This window comes from Bradysia coprophila, assembly GCF_014529535.1.
Source record: "Bradysia coprophila strain Holo2 chromosome IV unlocalized genomic scaffold, BU_Bcop_v1 contig_84, whole genome shotgun sequence".
In the NCBI taxonomy this organism is placed as follows: Eukaryota; Metazoa; Arthropoda; class Insecta; order Diptera; family Sciaridae; genus Bradysia; species Bradysia coprophila.
The window spans coordinates 6,384,593-6,403,638 of NW_023503376.1; the positions used below are offsets into that span (position 1 = coordinate 6,384,593).

At 37.0% G+C, this 19,046-nt stretch overlaps 3 protein-coding genes across 3 annotated transcripts; all 3 read right to left on the minus strand.

Annotated features, from left to right (window-relative positions):
* Window positions 1–524: 524 nt before the first annotated feature.
* LOC119072972 (protein deadpan) lies at window positions 525–6,013 on the minus strand. The gene is made up of 3 exons (XM_037178288.1): window positions 5,588–6,013; window positions 2,953–3,048; window positions 525–1,848 (listed from the first exon to the last, which is right to left on the minus strand). Exons 1-3 carry the CDS (start codon window positions 5,708–5,710, stop codon window positions 850–852), a joined length of 1,218 nt encoding a protein of 405 aa, XP_037034183.1. The 5' UTR covers window positions 5,711–6,013; the 3' UTR covers window positions 525–849.
* A 6,229-nt stretch (window positions 6,014–12,242) lies between these two features.
* LOC119072973 (UDP-glucosyltransferase 2-like) lies at window positions 12,243–14,097 on the minus strand. Its single transcript, XM_037178289.1, has 2 exons — window positions 13,191–14,097; window positions 12,243–13,132 (listed from the first exon to the last, which is right to left on the minus strand). Exons 1-2 carry the CDS (start codon window positions 14,019–14,021, stop codon window positions 12,410–12,412), a joined length of 1,554 nt encoding a protein of 517 aa, XP_037034184.1. The 5' UTR covers window positions 14,022–14,097; the 3' UTR covers window positions 12,243–12,409.
* Window positions 14,098–14,622: 525 nt separating this feature from the next.
* LOC119072974 (UDP-glucosyltransferase 2-like) lies at window positions 14,623–17,979 on the minus strand. The gene is made up of 3 exons (XM_037178290.1): window positions 17,063–17,979; window positions 16,271–17,004; window positions 14,623–15,041 (listed from the first exon to the last, which is right to left on the minus strand). The coding sequence occupies exons 1-2, from the start codon at window positions 17,891–17,893 to the stop codon at window positions 16,282–16,284; spliced, it is 1,554 nt and encodes a 517-aa protein (XP_037034185.1). The 5' UTR covers window positions 17,894–17,979; the 3' UTR covers window positions 14,623–15,041; window positions 16,271–16,281.
* Between the last annotated feature and the right edge of the window lie 1,067 nt (window positions 17,980–19,046).

Consider the following 19,046-nt stretch of genomic DNA (forward strand, 5'->3'; position numbering starts at 1 on the left):
ATCAAACAAGTTGCTCAAAAACACACGAGTGAGTTTCCGAGTATCACAAAGTTGTTTCATAAGCAGTCAATTATGTAGCAGTATCGAAGGTACTGGTTTACCGTGTGACACATGCGAAAGTTGAGTTTCACGTAAAATTCACGAAAAATTAACAGAAAATAGTCCACCGTATAAAGGATAATTTTCGCAAAGGACATATTGCTGAATAATATTCAACTTTCGCATGAGTCTGATAGTAAAATATCGAATTGTTACAATTTTGTATTGGTAAATTACGTAATATTACCGAAACATCGGTAATATTGGTAATTTAAGATTTCGGTAATATTACCCAATGTTACGTAATATTACCGTAATATTACGTAATATTACCGACAATAAATAAATTACCGGTAATTTCCCATCTCTGACCACATCTCATCATTTTCATACTACAAACAGGGAAACAACCTGGCTGTCGATCTGTTAGTTGAAGTGGTAACAAAATATAAAACCACAAAGTTTTTCATTATTTCATAATCATCTTATTCTTAAAAAAGCTTTAAATCACAGTCAATATAGAGACACTTCGATACATATCTAAAAAATAAAATTGCTTCAAAGAAATAAAAATGGAAAATCAAACACAAAAAATTAACAAAAAAAAGAAACTTAAAATTAAAAAAAAAAAAACTTAAAACTGAGGTGACTTATGAATGTAGAGTTGATTTTGATTTAAATTTGTCGTAAAAAATAAAAGCTCACCCGAAAGATCAAACCAAAAAATTCATTTTTTAACCCAATATTTCCTCTCTCCCACTCAAAATAAAAACAAAAATCCGCCTCACCAAATATACAAAAAAAGTGAAATCACCACGGCCTCCACATGTCACCACTACCCATGTCTTGTTTATCATTCCCATCAACTTGTTTACGGTCAGACTCTTCAGCTTTGAACAATTTCACCGGATTCGGCTTGATGTCGTCATTTAGATCCATTGGATATGGTCGCTTCTTGTTCACATAATGAATGTCCAACGTTCGATTCGAATTTGTATTTGTGATGACAGACAGTGGCTTAATCTTAACCAGTTCACTGGTCGATGTTACATGGGGTTGTTGTAAGGTGATTACCGGCTTCAATGACAATTCAATCGAACCCCCACTGGGAGGCGTTGGAAATATGTTGGCAAAATTTGAACTGGACTGTAGAGGTGGTGTAACTGTTTGGTATTCGGTTGTGTTCATCGACTCATCACAACTCGTTATGGATGATGTCGGACTCAGCGGCGGACTGTTCGATAATCGTTTTGTGTGTGATTTCGTTACACTGTTGAACGCGCTGATGCGGGGCGCTGTCACATTTAGGTCGATTGGATTTTGTGGTGAAAAGTTCGATGATGGAAAGTAGGGAAGATTACTGCTATTCGGCATGACCAATGCTAACTCTCCCGTTGGTAGTCGTGACGGTATAAGTTGCATTCCTCCGACTTGTATGCGCCCATTATTATTCGGGTCTTGTGGTAGAATGGAAGAAATGGCACCACTAGAACTGCCCAAAATGTTCGCCGATGGTCGGTAACTATTTCCACCGGTTAAATGAGTGTACGGTGTGATCTGTGTTTGCACACCAACGCAGCTGTTGAGGTGATTGAGTAAACGATTTTTGACGCCAGCATCAACTCCTTCCATACGGTTTATGTAGCGACTCACTTCATCTGTACAGTCCGAAAAGCCGGCTTTAAATTTGTGTATCACTGTTGGATCGTTTTGTACGGCAATGGCGATTTGGTTGCGTTGAACGGTTTGAAGGTGTTTCACTGTCATTTCCAGAATGTCGGCCTTTTCCAGTTTTGTGTGACGAGCGGGCTAAAAGTGAAAGGAAAATTAGATTTGACTTTGGTGAGTACAGTCAGCTCTCATAAGTAAACGTTTCTTTTCGAATACATTTTTTACCGATACCCTTTGATCAGAAAAAAAAACAGAAACAAGAAAAGAGTCTCTAATCTGAAGGTATGTGAACTCATCACAACATTTTTTTGAAATTAAAATTTTTGACAAAAGAAACAAAATCATAAAAATCGATCACAATGGAACCCCTCTACGCTGAGAATGTATATTTTTCCCACAAGACAAAATATGCAAACAAGGAAACAGTAGACTTTTCAGCCTTTTGATAGAAATAAGATAAATCAATTGATTTTCTATATACACACAACACACACACTTAATGAATGCCACTGATCCTATTAAGCGTGGTCATTCATCGTGGGAAAGTAAATAAATTCATTCTTTCGCTGAATTGTTACCTACAAGTTTTTTTCTCTCTCAAGAAAAAAAGGATAAAATCCTCTTGAGAACAAAAATAGAGGACGTGAAATACGATATCAAAACACATCTTTATACCTAACGAAGTATATGACGATATACACATTTAGATGCGGAACATCATATACATGTGAATACACGGAACAGATATGCAGCCTCTTCGGTTATGTACAATAGCAATTCAGCACACACATATTCATTATGGGCATTGTTATTGTATACAAAATATACCCATAAAAGATGAATGAAAATTGATGAATGATGCCGAACCTGTTGGGTGTAGGAATATAACCAAAAAAATATTCCCACGAAATCCGAATTTTAAATTAATTCGTTGATATGAGAGAGATATAACCATTTTTGTATCTTTATTTTATGGTTTTTCTAAGTAGTGCAGATACCGAAAAAGAAGTGAAGAAAGAATTTAATAAGAAAAAAAACGCAGGCTGGAGGACGAAAGAAATCAAAAACCACCGTTCTCATTGTTATGTACAATATTGAGCTCGTTATTAAGCTAATAATGTAAATTATTTCACGATAAAAGGCAACTGTTTACGGGAACTGGTTTGTTTGTTTTTCGTGTCGACCTGGCTTCTCGCCTTTTCGAGTTCTCATTCCGAGCAAATATATTCGAAAAATACTTACGTCTTTTTTCATTGCATCTAAAATCAGCGTTTTCAATTCGTTTAAGCAGTGATTAATCCTTGCTCGACGTTTCTTTTCCATTATCGGCTTATTGCTCTGAAAATAAAACGAAAAAAAAATATTCATCAACGGATCGAGAATGCGATAAGAAAAATGCATTAGTAGTGTTAGAGTTGAACATTTAACAAAAAAAAAAACTTTAAATCGATAGAATGGGTCCGTTGTTATCGACTTGGTTACATACACATGCAATAAGAGCTTGGTAAAAACTTTAAATCGGATAAGTGGATAGGAATCAAAACAATATATCTTGCCTGTTGAACGTTTTCTACTATTAAAACGAGAAGAAGAGGTTCTACTTTCGAAGATAGAATCAACTACAGCCTTCCTAGGCTAGCAAAACAAAAACGATCCTAATAGAAACAGCTAGTCATCTGCTATCGACAACAATGAGAAGAATAACTGAAGAGCTCTGGCCAGTGTTCCCTTATATAGCGAAACTTATGATAAAAATATTGAAGTGATAGATAGAGCACTGTGCCGTTCAGCCACGCCGAGGCCGCCGCCGAAAAAGCACAACAGCCGGAACCGCCGCCGATACCCTTCTCAGCCGCCTCAGCCGTGTTAAAAATCGGCGGCGGAAGATGGCTTGCGAAAGTTTTGGTTTTAGCACAGTTTGGGAGAATTTTGCAGCAATTTTTTTCGTTGGCTTACAAAATTGTGTACGCACCTGTCGACTGGTAGAGGGCAGTACAATAAAGTCATGAATGTAGTACGAGTGAGATCAGCTTAAACAGCTAAAGCCTTTGTTGAATGTTTGACTCCTTTTTTGAATGGAAGCGGTTTCGCCTAATCCATATGAAACAAATATCTCTGTAACTGACTTCTGACTTGCGTACTTCTATGAGATTTGATTCGATTGTAGCAATACAGAAGAACAAAAGTGAATATCGTCAGGTATTTTGATTTGGGACTCATTGTGGATTCCAAATGATTCCACACAAAATGTGTTTAACAAAAGAGGACCTAGATTAATTTCATTTCAGCTGGCGATCGCGTGCCTACCAAAAATTCCGAATGTGAAATATTAGTCCTTTATTGGTTGAACAAATTTTGTGTGGAATCATTTGAAATCCAAAACTAGTTCCAAATCAGTAAACCTAACGGTATTCACTTTTCTTCTACTGTATTTTCATTTTGTTATTCAGCCGGCTGAGCCGGCTAGCCGCCATAAATATCATACTAGCCGGCCGCCGAAGGGTGTCGGCTACGTTTTAGCCGCCAACTGTCCATCGGCTAAACGGCGCAGTGCTCTAGTGATAGATTGTGATGAAGTGAAATGAAGTAGTAGGTACGATAGATACGTTCAACGTAGTCCAACAATTGACTAAAAAAATCAGTTTCTAAAGGGCAATTTACAACTTAAGAACAATTCACAAATTACACACGCTCTCAAGGGTCAGGGATCCAACAAAAGCGTTCATACGCGGTAGAAGCGTACGCAATAGCGTACGCAGTAGACGGAGAATTTCGCCGCTTTTGAGTACGTACTTTCTGAATATAGCCGAAAGAACGCAACGCAACGAAAAATCAAGTACCGAAGGATCTCGTCCATTGGTAAGAAAATTTCCATAATTGTATTTTCACAACGCAGGTGAGGAAATAGTCATTTTCTTACCTTAACTGAAACTTCGGGAGATTTTGTTGTGAAAAACGTTTTGTTGACGTCTGGAGAAAAGTAGGAAGTTTCATTTTCTCGGGTGACTTGGTGACAGCCCCCTCAAAATGAAATTTTCAACTTTTCTTCCCTCGGTTCACAAATAACTATTTCACTTTTCTCCGATTGTACAGGTAGAGAAAGGTGAAATTCGACATTTCTGTTTTAAGAGTTGATTTGGCTTGTAAATAATTGCACACAAAATTTGTTTAACAAATGAAAATCTAGACTTTTGCTTTTCTGAAGAGGTTAGGCACGCATCAAGCATGAAAATACTAAAATAAAGAATCTAGATTTTCATTTGTTAAACAAATTTTGTTTTCAATCATTTACAGTTCCCAACAGAGAAAACATTTTGTTTCTCTCCATGTAACTTTGAAAATATTTTTTCCAGTAATTTAGTGGTTAAATCTACCATTTATTCAGTTGCAAACAACTGGCCAAAACAAACCTGTCAAGCTAAAGGCTCTTCTTACAAGTTCTTTTTCTTTTCTTTTTGGTTCACAGATAACAACCCTGCAAGAATGATGAGAAATATCGCTATCAAAACCACCAAACCAAACCACCAAAACCACTGGGCCAGTAGGTGAGATGGCGAATAGAATGATTTATTAGCATACCAGAAAACAGAACACAGTTTAAGTCGATAAAAAAATGAGTTAGAACAACCATAACTCGCAGAATGTTGAGAGTTAGGGAAGCACATAGTCTTTATGGCGTCGTTATTCAAAAGCGGATTTGCTTAATCATAAACAGAAATTGCGTAATTGTATAATGGGTGGAGTGAGAGAGCACCAAGTTGATGTGAACATTTCAAAGTGTATTTCTGGTCTGAATTTCTTTAAAGATAACTTTCGAGTTCAGTTACTGTTTTAGTCAATTTTAATTGTTTAATCCTCGAAATCTGATCCGACCTACCTTTCTCAATTCAGCCTTCGTTAATCCGGAATTATTTTGTTCGTCATTTCCATGATTGGACGAACTCAAAAAATTGTTATTCCTTCCATCCATTGTGTTATCGTGATCCAACGGTGTTATCATTCTCGATAAAATAATCCAAAAACTGTATCCTTTAAATGTTGGTAGTTCCTTTAAACATTCACTTTAAGTCCTCACTTTAAATATTCACTTTGATTGTCACTGACATACAATGCTGCACTATTTCCTCGAGCATATAAACATCACTCGTAAAAGCTAAACAGTCAACTGTTTCGAAATTTTAACGAACGTTCACCTAAACCACGTGTTACTATTAATTCTCCCTTCCATCATTTATCACCACTTTTATCATCCCTCTTTCCCCGCTGATTGTAGCACTGATGTTGTTGCGGTAGAGTATCTACTGTTTATGTGAAGTGGTTCACAACAATAAAATGCGTAAAGGTAAAATTGAAACACAAACATAAACTATAGATAGCTCTATGCTATGCTATACACACACAATATTCGTCAATTCATTCACCATCTGACTGAGAATTTACACATTGTAGGGGAATGTATGAGAATCATCACCGGCAGGAATAAAAAATTCCCATAGTTGCATTATATATATGAACGAATGTGAGGCATGTGTGTATATAGCGATGTTAATATAATGTCATGTATATTATAGTGATGTGTGATGTGTGGATATATATGCTTTGCTTAGTGCTATCCATGGGAATTTTTGTGAAAAAAGGTGCATAAAAAAGGGGGTTCGGATGTTCGGATGTTGGAATAATATAATAAAATGATGTTGTAGTCTGATATGGGTGAACATTAAAACATAAAATAAATATGAAAATATTCAGATGTATGCATTTGTGTTGGGCATTGTATGCATTCTTCTCGTCAAATATTATTTTGAGACCCTGAGAAAGTCACTTCATAAGTTAAACACATTTGAGATCAATAAATGTTAAATTAGCTTCGTTTATTTGCATTGTTCTTCTTACCTTGTAGGGACATTCCGGTCGTTGTATCTTCCAAAATTTACTTAATTTACTCAAATGTTAGTTGTGCAAAAAAAAAATTATTTTTGATCCAAAAGAAGTATGCGATGCTGATACGAGTATATCCGTTAAAAAGGTCGCCCTACATAACATTTAATATCAATGTAGCGAAAGGCCATATGTGATACGTAATGTACATATACCTATTTGTTAAAAAAAAAAACCGTGGGAATGTTGTGCTTTTAATATATAAAATACTTCTCGGTCTTGCACTCGTATGTGACATGTTGATATGTGTATTCGGTTTGCATAATAATTACACGCGTATGTCTCACTTCTCTATAAATTATGGTAAGGAATTTTTATAATTCCATTGGCTTTAGAGTTATGGTTGATTTTTATTAAATAGTTCAACCGCACTGTACCAACAACGTTGTATACGTTGAGATTGTTTGGCTTCGTAATTACAAAATGTTTTACGAGGTAAAATACGCATAGGAAAAATGTTTTTGGAAATCAATTCAGGGAGGTAGAGGACAATCGCTCCACATGACAACACGACTTTGTATGACCTGCTATTTTATCAGATATTTTTTGCTGCATTCTTTTCCTCTCTGCTAACGAAATAGTATTTTACATAACGAGGGATAAAAAGTTGAAAAGTTGATTTTTCGTGTAAATTTTGTTGATCCGAGGCGTAGCCGAGGTCAACAAATACATGAAAACTAGACTTTCCATTTTTATCCCGAGTTGTAACTGTATCCAGTGCAACTGATTTTACATGCTAAAACCGTCGAAAGTAGTGCTTGAAGCATGAAAAGTACGGTATTCGACGCACGTAGCATGTAAAATATCATTCGAACAAAAGGTCGAACAATGGCCTAGGTGCACGATTTAATGCAAACCCCAATCAGCCCTATCATATGAGTATAGCAACATTTAATTTGCAATGCCATTAACCGATAATTCTTCCGGTTGGCTCATTAAACAATAGCAAAATTGAAATTGCATTTCCTTACCTGTTCATTGAATACAATGAGAACACAGAAAATTACCGGGTCCTTTATATCAAACAATTGTGCTCAATATAAAATCCAATAAAATTTTATCAATTGATATGGAGCACATACACATTCCTGAAACCGTATTTTCGGGAGAAGTGTTGCATGCATTGTTTCCGGTTTAAAAAAAAATTAGAAAGAATCAACACAGAAATTACACCACTCACACATTTACATCAATTATCCAGTACACTTACTTGCATCATTCATATCCGTAATATTCATGCGTTATTCCCCTTTTTAATTTTTCCTTCGTGTATGTAGAGCTATGCATATGGTTTTTATGAAGAAGTGACCGTGAGAATTTAAGTTTTGTTGAGAATACACGCGTCTGTCGTGCTTACATCGAATTGGATCGAAAAAGTAAAACAGAAATGAATTTTCCAAAGAAACATTGGTCTTAAAATTAATGTTGACGGCAGTGGCAGCTTTTCTTTTGTATGTCGTATGTGTGTTCCCTCCGATAATTTTTTTTAGAAGATTCTATTCTTACGTCTGAATATGAAATTGAAGGGTGCGATGATTTTAGTTTCAGCAAGGACTGAAATCATTAGCGCCCCATCAAAATATACCTTCCAAAAGGACATGTTGAATTTTGAATTCAAACGAATTTTATAAAAATTCTGCAAAATTTCAAGCAGTACTGTTTGGCACACCTAAAAAATTCCACTTTCGTATCTCACTGAAAATTCGCGAAAATATTTGCCACAACAACACTAAATGGACCAAATGCCAAATTTTTCTGTTAAGACATCTCCTAACTTCATTCATAAAATCAGATCATCTAGGTCATTTATCAACTTTATCAAAGTTTTTCAATTTTGCCAAGGTATCTTTCCAGTGACTTTCCAATACAGTAATTCAGCACAACAAGAATGTTATGTAAACCAAGGTTTTATATGAGAATGTTACGCTGGTCACTATAATTATCGCAAAAATACACTGAACTTTGCTGTAATTTGCATACAAAATTGTAGAGAAATTTCAGTTCAGTTGAAATTTCGTACTGAAATGCAGTTGGAGTTACCGATAGCCGCCATGTTTTTTTTTTGCGATACGACCCCAGCGAAATAATTGCGATTGGCCTAACTTCGCGTACGTCGCTGTGTGTATGGTCAGTTAGTTGATACGAAAATGGGATTTTTAACAAGTGCAAGGCAGTACGAAATAAATGATTTTTTTTGTAAAGAAAGGAATCAGGATGTGAAATTCAACACTGACTTTGAAATTAAAGTCTACGGTTGAGTGGACATGGTCAAATGGCGGATAATAAGTAATATGCTGTAAGTGAGGAAGGGCCACTTCAAAATAATATTAGGAAAATGCTTCTGAATATTGAAATTAAGTTACACGGTCATGAGGCCGCTGAGAGGATAAAAATATGTTTTCACTTACACACTTGATCACAAGGTCTGTTTCATCTCTACAGTCTACGCCATCATAATAATTAGGGTGGGTCGTATTTTCATTTTGTTTTTATTATAAAAGGCCTGGTCACAGGCTATACTTAGAATTGACCAAGGAATCCGAAACAGCAAAAAAAAATTCAAAAATTAATTTTTCCCTTGCCTCTAGGCGGGGTAGTAGCATGAAATTGCACATATTTGGGAACAGAAGGCATTACTGCTAACTGTAGTTAATAGCTGAGGAATCCAGCTATGAAATACCATAAGAACGTTGTTGACCTTCGCCTTCACTCGGGCAGAGTAACTCTGTTAGTGTTCCCGACTAAGACTTTTCGACAAAAAATTTCAACTTTATTTGCAAATACAATCGACAAATCGTGACATAATACGCCGTGTGACCAGTGACTAAGGTATGTGAGGTATGTCTGAACAGGTAATCTCATAGAGAATCAATTGCAGATAAGTTTGTTGAAACCGAGTTGAAAAAACTCATAGGACCTCTGTTTTCGAAGCCCAAAGTTGGTAACTTTTTGTTAGAATGAAAAAGTCTTGACTCTGCCCGAGTGAAGGCGAAGGTCAACAACGTTCTTATGGTATTTCATAGCTGGACTCCTCAGCTATTAACTACAGTTAGTAGTAATACCTTCTGTTCCCAAATGCCCGAGATATCAGTCAACAATATATGCAATTTCATGCTACAACCCCGAAAATCAAAATCAGCCTAGAGGCAAGAAAAAATTAATTTTTGAATTTTTGTTGTTGTTTCGGATTCCTTGGTCAATTTTAAGTACAGCCTGGGGCCAGGCCTTTTAAAATAAAAACAAAATGAAAATACGACCCACACTAATAATAATTCCGGGAAATTCTGAAGATGTTTTCACTGCAATGACCACCCTACCCTAACTCTTTCATTTTTAGTTATTTTATTCCCTTGACTGAAAGTCAAGGGTCTTACGCCAGAAAATACCCTAAAATGTTTGTTACCACACAATGTATGAAATGTTATCAAAAACGTAATTGTTTGTAACCTATTTTTCATAACCGATTTTGATGATTTTTTTTTAATCGACGAGGAATGAAATTCCTGAGGTTAAGTTCGAAGATGAGCCATGTCGGGATAAAGCCCTGGAAATTATTCCAGAAAAACAGGATTTTACTCTGTTGATAATTGATAATACATCACTGATAATTGATATAATTGATAATTCCCTTCACTGTTGATAATTGATAATCTAATGTGTTATTCCCTTGACTGGCAGAAAATAGTGAACAATTTAGGTTCTTAAAATTATACATTTGACATTTGTAAGGTAAAGTTCGACGATGAGCTATATGGGATCACCGCTTCGGAAGTTATCCCAGAAAATAGAAATGCAATGTATTAAATGAACATTATAAATGATATTCGATAATTGGTATTTGATAATTGACAAGTGAAATTTTATATTTGATAATTAACAAGCGGCACCCAAAATGAAAAAAGTCAAGCAAATCTAACATTAGACAACTCCGACGAGTGTGATGTTTGCGGCCCGATCGAAGCGAGGGTCGTAATTCACACGAGTCGCGGTATCTTATTGTCACATTAGACAACTCGGACGAGCAAGTTTGGGATCAGAGCAAACCTAATATTAAACAACTCTGACGAGTGTGATGTTTGCGGCCCGAGCGAAGCGAGGGTCGTAATTCACACGAGTCGCGGTATCTTATTGTCACATTAGACAGCTCGGACGAGCAAGTTTGCGATCAGAGCAAATGTAATATTAGACAACTCGGACGAGCGAGAAGTTTGCGGCCAAAGCAAATCGAACATTAAACAACTCAGACGAGTGTGAAGTTTGCAGCCCGAGCGAAGCGAGGGTCGTAATTCACACGAGTCGCGGTATCTTATTGTCACATTAGACAGCTCGGACGAGCAAGTTTGCGATCAGAGCAAATGTAATATTAGACAGCTCGGACGAGCGAGAAGTTTGCGGCCAAAGCAAATCGACCATTAAACAACTCAGACGAGTGTGAAGTTTGCAGCCCGAGCGAAGCGAGGGTCGTAATTCACACGAGTCGCGGTATCTTATTGTCACATTAGACAGCTCGGACGAGCAAGTTTGCGATCAGAGCAAATGTAATATTAGACAGCTCGGACGAGCGAGAAGTTTGCGGCCAAAGCAAATCGAACATTAAACAACTCAGACGAGTGTGAAGTTTGCAGCCCGAGCGAAGCGAGGGTTGTAATTCACACAAGTTGCGTTTATTTTTTGCAAAATTAGACAGCGAGTCGTGATATTTTGCTTATTACAAAAGAAATAAATTTATGAGTAATTTGAGATTTTTTAGATCCTAAGTATGATGTGATGGTTAAAACAAATTGTTTAAGGTCAAAATATTGTCATTTGCTTGGACTACAGAAATTGTCCATTCTTAACCAGATGAAAAAAATCAATGAAAATAAATTAAGATATCTTTAAAAGTATAATCTGATTGACTATGAAGTTTACCAACATTACCAACCAGCAAAAGACAACAATATTTTGGGAAAATTATCAGTCAAGGGACCCGACCCGCCCAAAAAGGTGGGACCTAGTGGAGATGAAAAATCCAGATCTGAAACACAAAGTTTATTTTTCGGATCTAATTTGATTTCACATCTCGTCTGAAGCGCAAGAATACCACGATTCCCAACAAATTCATTAATGTTCACAAAGCGTAATTTCACTCTCTGAACATAGAAATGTTAATTTACCCCAAAGTAATGTTTCCAAAATAACTGTTCATAAAACAGGAAACGATTTACTTTCGAAAAAAATCAATCCTCAGATTAACTTGAACAGAAGTGATAGTAAATTGGGGTAGGTTTTTTTACTACAAACAATTTTTTCTTCTTCGTCTAACCATTCATTACATTAAATCACGACAGATCGTAAACGAAAGGGATAAATAACGGGATAAAAATAAGAGGAAATTCATTAAGAAAAAAGACTGTGTGTAAGGTGTCAGGTAGGAATGAAATCATAATGAAATGGGAAATCTGGAAAAAAAATAGGGTTAAAAATAACTGTTTTCTCTGTCTCGTTTATTTGAATTAAATATCCAGACAACATATTGCATCATACACACACGTCCGAGTATATATAAAACGTCTGTTGAGTGAGATAAATGTACCGTAGATAAAACACATTTATTCTATTACGGAACGGAACAATTCTTTTATTTCGTTTTCCATTCCAACAGTAAATGCGATACTTCACTCACACATTCCATTTCTTTGGCAATGATTTGAAAGACCTATAACAGAAACGTTTCTTAGCTACTTATTTACAATTATCGTAACTTAACACCACAGCAATTTTACTCTTTCTTACTCTTCTCATGTCCCCTTCTAAACACTTTCCTTAGAATCACTTTGAATAAAAATTTAATCAACCTAATCGAAACATAGAGCGCCACGAGTATAAAACTAATTGTATCTACCATATAGAACTGTAGAACATTCAAATGAACTGCAGGACTCTGCATATGCTTAGCGCCATTATGACGAATCACATATTCGATCCAAAACGCAGCCTTATCCAGAGGATGCTCGGGGCGATCTCGGTTTAAATTTGATAATTTCTTTACAACATTTCCATACGTCGGATTATTTAGAGCCTCGTCCAAAACTGCTGGAAACGTACTCTCACTTAAATCAGCAAATGGAAGCAGTACTGCCCAGCCTTCTTCAGCAATATGATCGGCATTACCCGGTTGATCTCCGAAAAGAGGAATACCTAATATCGGAACACCATGGTATTTGGCTTCGGTAATGCCACCCTTTCCACAATGTGAGATGAAAAGTTTCATATTTGGATGTGCTAAAATGTCGTCTTGCGGTAGCCACTTTCCAATTTTGACATTGTCTGGTAGGTTTGGCAGGTCTGCTTCGAATTTCCATAGTACTCTCTGTTTCAGACCGCGGAACTTGTTTACAAAAATTGCAATTCTCTCCTCAGACAAATCAGAACTTCTGGCATTTGAACCGAGACTGAAGAAGATGACACCGTCAGTAGCACCATCCAGAAATTCTTTGATATCCTTTAAAATGATAATTATCAATCCCGGAATGACGACAAATTTACTCTTTGGAGCTTACCTCTGGCAATGGGCTCGGTTCCTTCTTCACATGCATACCTTCCACTTCTATCACATTGGGTAGTAAAGGTTCTGGAGTTCTTCCACTGAAGTGTTGAGTCACCAGTACCAACGAAACATTTTTCAGAACCTCATCATAAGAGGGATATTCACTGGGAGGAAATCCTTCCGAATACAATGGTTTCATGAAGAGTTGGTTCATTCCCTCCATAATGGCATATTCCAGAAAGTAAAATCCAATATTTTTGACTCGTTGGAAGAATGTCATTGGAGTAGCGTAGTCTACGAATATCCCTGGAATCGTTGAGATACTACTGGGATTTCCAGCCAACTTTCGCATATTATAAAAGTTGACATTCGGTGAAATGATAACGGATGGACATTTAAAGTGACCAGATAGTCCAAGTGTATACTCATTCATAAACCAACCGACGACTAATAAATCGAATGTCTCGTTTTTTAACGGCAGAAATTTGTCGTGATTCATTAGGTCTAGCGATAATCGCAATAACGGTTTCATCATTTTATATCCTTGCACGAAGCCCATTCCTTTGCCAGTGGTTGCTGAAGTCCGGAAAAGTTCTAATTCCGGTCGATTGATAAAATCCGGTATGTCGATGTATCGGTAGTTTTTCAAAGGCTCTCCCGATTGTTTAAATGCTGTGACCACTGTTACCTCATGACCTCGTTTCGCCAGCTCTCTCATCACGGGCTCTTCAACAATGAAATGTGACTGGCTCATAGATGCAAAGAATCCCAATATTTTCGCACACTGCACAATGTCTAGTCGGGCCAAACACAATATGACGATACAGTAGCCGTACAACTTCATTTTCGGTAATTTAAGTCAGACTATTCAGGAAGCTCTGTTTCAAACAACTGGTCTTAGTAAAGTAATTAAAAATGGAAAATTGGTTGAACCTTTTATGAAGAATTTTATCGAAATGCCGTACATGGTCAGACTGATTGTTTGCGTTATCAGCTGTAATGTGTTCAACGAACGATAATAGATATGAAGCTATAAATGATAAATAAATCGACAATGGGTTTTCTGCGTCAATTTTGAAATATCATCTCTTGAGGTACGCATTGTGTTCAGTTGGTTGTAATTAAAATGCAAGTCACGATTACTAATCAACATTGTGGCGACTTTAATTCACACGCAATTAATTGAGAATGTTTTGAAATTCGAGAAAGACGAAAAACCCTCATGTTGCCCACTCTAGACAGGCAGCGTTGTGTTTTTTTTAAACTAAAAAAAAAACCGCGTCACAGGATGCTCGAATCACGACAGATAGTAAACGAAAGGGATAACATAACGGGATAAAAATAAGAGGAAATTCATTAAGAAAAAAGGCTGTGCGTCAGGTAGGAATAAAATCGTAATGAAATGGGAATTCTGAAAAAATAGGGTTAACAGAAACTGTTTTTTATCTGACTCGTTTATTCGAATTAAAAATCCAGTAAACATAGGTATTGCATGGTATACACATGTTCTGTTGCGTGAGGTAAATGTATCGTATATAAAACACATTAGATCTTCTTCGGAAAAATTATTTTATTTCGTTTTCACTTCAACCAACGCACCAGCATTTGTGTATTTGGATTTCATATACCACAATCATACCTTAGACTAAATAGTACCTACTTAGTCTGAGAATCAGACAGTGTATCATTCATTCGATTTACACTTATACAAACAAGTTCATACAACTAAGATTATTTTCTTGCCATTGTCAAGTGCAGATGCTGGTGCGTTGCTTACGCATTCCATTTCTTTGGCAATGATTTGCAAGAATTGTGTCAGCATTTCTTAATTACTTAAATTTACAGAATTATTATCAAAACATAGCTAACGCCGACCCGTACGAAACACCTATTCGTGTCAAAAGCCTTTAAAATCACTTACATTATCCACTCTTTGCCTTGTTATCATATACAAATAAATTGCCGGAGGCAATATAGACAGCCCCGTACGAAGACAAATTTCATAAATTCCTATTTAAACAGCTATATACCGCTATATTTAACTATATTTCACTATAAATAAACATTTCACAGATAAATATATGCTATTATATAGCTCTATATGCCTGTATATAGCTCAATATAGCTGTATATAGGTATATATAGATGTCCGTATATGGAATCCCTGAAACCCCACACACATAACAAATTATTTCCATGTTAACAGAAACACTCTAAGTACCATTTTTCCCAATATATATCACTTTTATTAAAATCCAATATGGCCGCCGGCAGCCATTTTGTTAGGAGACCGGAAATAGTACCGATGCTTTACATTCGTTAATACCTTTCAAACAAAAAAAAAATCATGAAATTCGGTCAAAATTTACTCGAGATATTGTCAAAATACACCACGTTCACTGTACTTCCGAGTAGCCAGATAAGAGCTCACTTCAAGAGACCTAGCTCACGCTCCGGAGAACATAATTTCATGAACTTTTTTTTCCCTGATTGGTACGGTCAATACCTATCTAATAAAGCTAAAACAGACGAAATATGTTCAAATGTGGCCGACCTACAAGCAAAAACTGCTTGCCGCCCTGTGCCTGTTTCACACCAAGGGGTCTAACTCACGAGTCGATCATCCGATTTCCATAAACTTTTTTTTTGTCGATCGGTATGGTAAATACCTTTTATTTGACGCATCACTTACAAGTTTAACGTTTAAATGTCCGGAGATATCTTCGAAAAACCGTAAAGCACTTATTGGGCCACAGCTCGGGAGGGGTCGATCCAAAATCACTCATCTTCGAACTTAGCCTGTCTTTTGACATTACCAAACGGGAAAAAAAAGAATTTTCAAAATCGGATGCGTTTTACTTAAGTTATCGTGCAGACGGACAGACGGACAGACAGACAGACGGACAGACAGACGGACAGACGGACAGACGGACAGACAGACGGACAGACAGACGGACATTTTTTTTTTCGCGGATTTGGCATCTCTAGACAACCACAATAGGTTTCCCCTTACTCAGGGAGTCCAATTCGACGTGTTACAAACGTATGCGTAAACCTATAAGACCCCAGTACTTCGTACGGGTCTAAACACACGACCAGCAATTTTACTCTTTTTTACTCTTCTCATGTCCCCTTCGAAACACTTTCCTTAGAATCAATTTGAATAAAAATTTAGTCAACTTAATCGTAACATAGAGCGCAGCGAGTATAAAACTAATTGTATCAACCATATAGAACTGTAGAACATTCAAATGAACTGCAGGGCTCTGCATATGCTTAGCGCCATTATGACGAATCACATATTCGATCCAAAACGCAGCTTTATCCAGAGGATGTTCAGGTCGGTCTCGGTTTAAATTCGATAATTTCTTTACAACATTTCCATACGACGGATTATTTAGAGCCTCGGCCAAAGCACTTGAAAATGATTCCGGATTCAAATCGTTTAATGGAAGCACTTTCGCCCAACCTTCTTCGGCAATGTGTTCAGCATTGACAAATTGGTCTGCGAAAAGTGGAATGCCTAATATCGGAACGCCATGGTACTTGGCTTCGGTAATGCCGCCTTTTCCACAATGTGAGATGAAAAGTTTAATATTTGGATGTGCTAAAATGTCGTCTTGCGGTAGCCACTTTCCAATCTTAACATTGTCCGGTAGATCTGGCAGGTCTGTTTCGAATTTCCATAGAACTCTTTGTTTCAGACCGCGGAATTTGTTTACAAAAACAGCAATTCTCTCCTCAGACAAATCGGAACTTCTCGCATTCGAACCAAGACTAAAGAAGATCACACCTTCAGCAGCACCATCCAAAAACGCTTTGATATCCTTTAAAATGATATTTATCAATTTAGGAATGAAGACAAATTTACTCTTTGGAGCTTACCTCTGGCAATGGGCTCGGCTCCTTCTTCACATGCATACCTTCCACTTCTATCACATTGGGTAGTAAAGGTTCTGGAGTTCTTCCACTAAAGTGTTGAGACACCAGTATCAATGAAACATTTCTCAGTACCTCGTCGTAAGTGGGATATTGATTTGGAGGAAAGGCTTCCGTATACAAAGGTGCTACAAAGACCTGGTTTGCTCCTTCCAAAAATGCAAATTCGATCAGGTAATATCCAATATTCTTGAGCCGTTGGAAAAATGTCATTGGTGTGGCATAGTCTACCATTATTCCTGGAATAGTTGATATACTGCTGGGATTCCCAGCCAACTTTCGCATCGTATAAAAGTTGACATTCGGTGAAATGATAACTGACGGACATTTAAAGTGACCCGATAGTCCAAGTGCATAGTCATTCATAAACCAGCCCAATACTAATAAATCGAATGTCTCGTTTTTTAACGGCAGAAATTTGTCGTGATTCATTAAGTCTAGCGACATTCTAGACAATTCTTTCATCATTGTATACCTTTGCGCCAGTCCAATACTATTACCAGAGGTTGCTGAAGTTCGAAAAGATTCTATTTCCGGTCGATTGATAAAATCCGGTATGTCGATGTATCGGTAGTTTTTCAGAGGCTCTCCCGATTGTTTGTATGACGTGACAACAGTAACATCGTGACCTCTTTTCGCGAGCTCTCGCATTACTGGCTCTTCAACAATGAAATGTGACTGGCTAACTGTCGCGAAAAATCCCAATATTTTAGCACACCACACAATGTCCAGTTGGATCAAACACAATATAACGATACAATAGCCGTGCAACTTCATTTTCGGTAATTTTAGACGAACTAAGAGGAAGTTCAAAATTGTTCCGACTTGTTAGCCAATTGAAAATCATTTATGTGAGCTACCAAATTGGTTGAACCTTTTTATGAGCGACTTTATCAGTTATAAACCGTGGTCAGGCTGATTAGTTACGTTATCAGTAGTTAAGTGTACAGACAATGCAAGATAATCGACAATGGATTTGCTACGTGAATTTTGAACAATCATCTTTTCAGATATGATTCTATTTCGTCACGATGATTCGAAATATTCCAATAACAAACACAACTTGTACCCCTCGGTTATTTGCAATACAATTCAAAAGAACGACCACGATACGCTTCGACATCTGACGAAAGCTTACATTATCTTCAACTGTCATTTCCAGATTTCTTACTATGCTCAAAGTGGATCGTTTCCGATTCCGTTCTTTGACGCTGATCCAATTAAACACAATCGTCGGATCGTGAGAATTTTATTAAACCGGTATCAACTGTCACGGGTAGCTATCATCTGCTATCGATAACGACTTCAGGAACAGGAATAAACGACAGGCTCGGTTGTGGTGGAAGTAGTGGAAGTGGAACAACACGACGCGAATATTTACGGCACACAATGACCAATGCGAAAAGCATGTTCAAGAATATACAAATGAAGTAGTAGACCCGATAGTAAAACTGGCCGGTAGATTTAGTCAATGAGGGGATCGGTCGTTCTTGCGAATATTGTTTTCAGAAGTTCATGTTCCTAATAATCTGACGTTAATCTAATAGCAATAGAAAATACGTTTCCAAGTTTCAAATGAATTGGTTTTTGTTTTATTGGATTATCGGTGTGCCGGTGAAATGTCGAATTCGATTTACGGATAAAGACATTTTGTTTTGTCCGTTGTACAGCCCGTTCCATCGTATACGTAATTTTTTTGGACATTGCATTACCGTTGGAACAGCTTTGTCTCCACTACAATAGACATACTCTTGACATCTTTCCGGATTTTGGAAAAAGCCCTTCTGACGGCAAGCATTTCAACACGGCAGAGTAAAATAAACCAGGCAGGAGCGGTTCATTTTCGAAACGTCAAATAAGGGACCTAATACATGGGATGAAAATGAACTCAAATGAACACTGACATAAATTGAAAAATTTTATTCGCAAA

Bases quoted from the DNA above. Each gene is read 5' to 3' on its own strand.
- LOC119072972 (XM_037178288.1), bottom strand. From the start codon at position 5,710: ATGATAACACCGTTGGATCACGATAACACAATGGATGGAAGGAATAAC. The intron at 3,049-5,587 runs GTAGGTCGGATC...TTTTATTTTCAG, and splicing joins CGAAGGCTGAATTGAGAAAG to AGCAATAAGCCGATAATGGA. The intron at 1,849-2,952 runs GTAAGTATTTTT...TTTCACTTTTAG, and splicing joins TAGATGCAATGAAAAAAGAC to CCCGCTCGTCACACAAAACT.
- LOC119072973 (XM_037178289.1), bottom strand. From the start codon at position 14,021: ATGAAGTTGTACGGCTACTGTATCGTCATATTGTGTTTGGCCCGACTA. The intron at 13,133-13,190 runs GTAAGCTCCAAA...ATCATTTTAAAG, and splicing joins AACCGAGCCCATTGCCAGAG to GATATCAAAGAATTTCTGGA.
- LOC119072974 (XM_037178290.1), bottom strand. From the start codon at position 17,893: ATGAAGTTGCACGGCTATTGTATCGTTATATTGTGTTTGATCCAACTG. The intron at 17,005-17,062 runs GTAAGCTCCAAA...ATCATTTTAAAG, and splicing joins AGCCGAGCCCATTGCCAGAG to GATATCAAAGCGTTTTTGGA.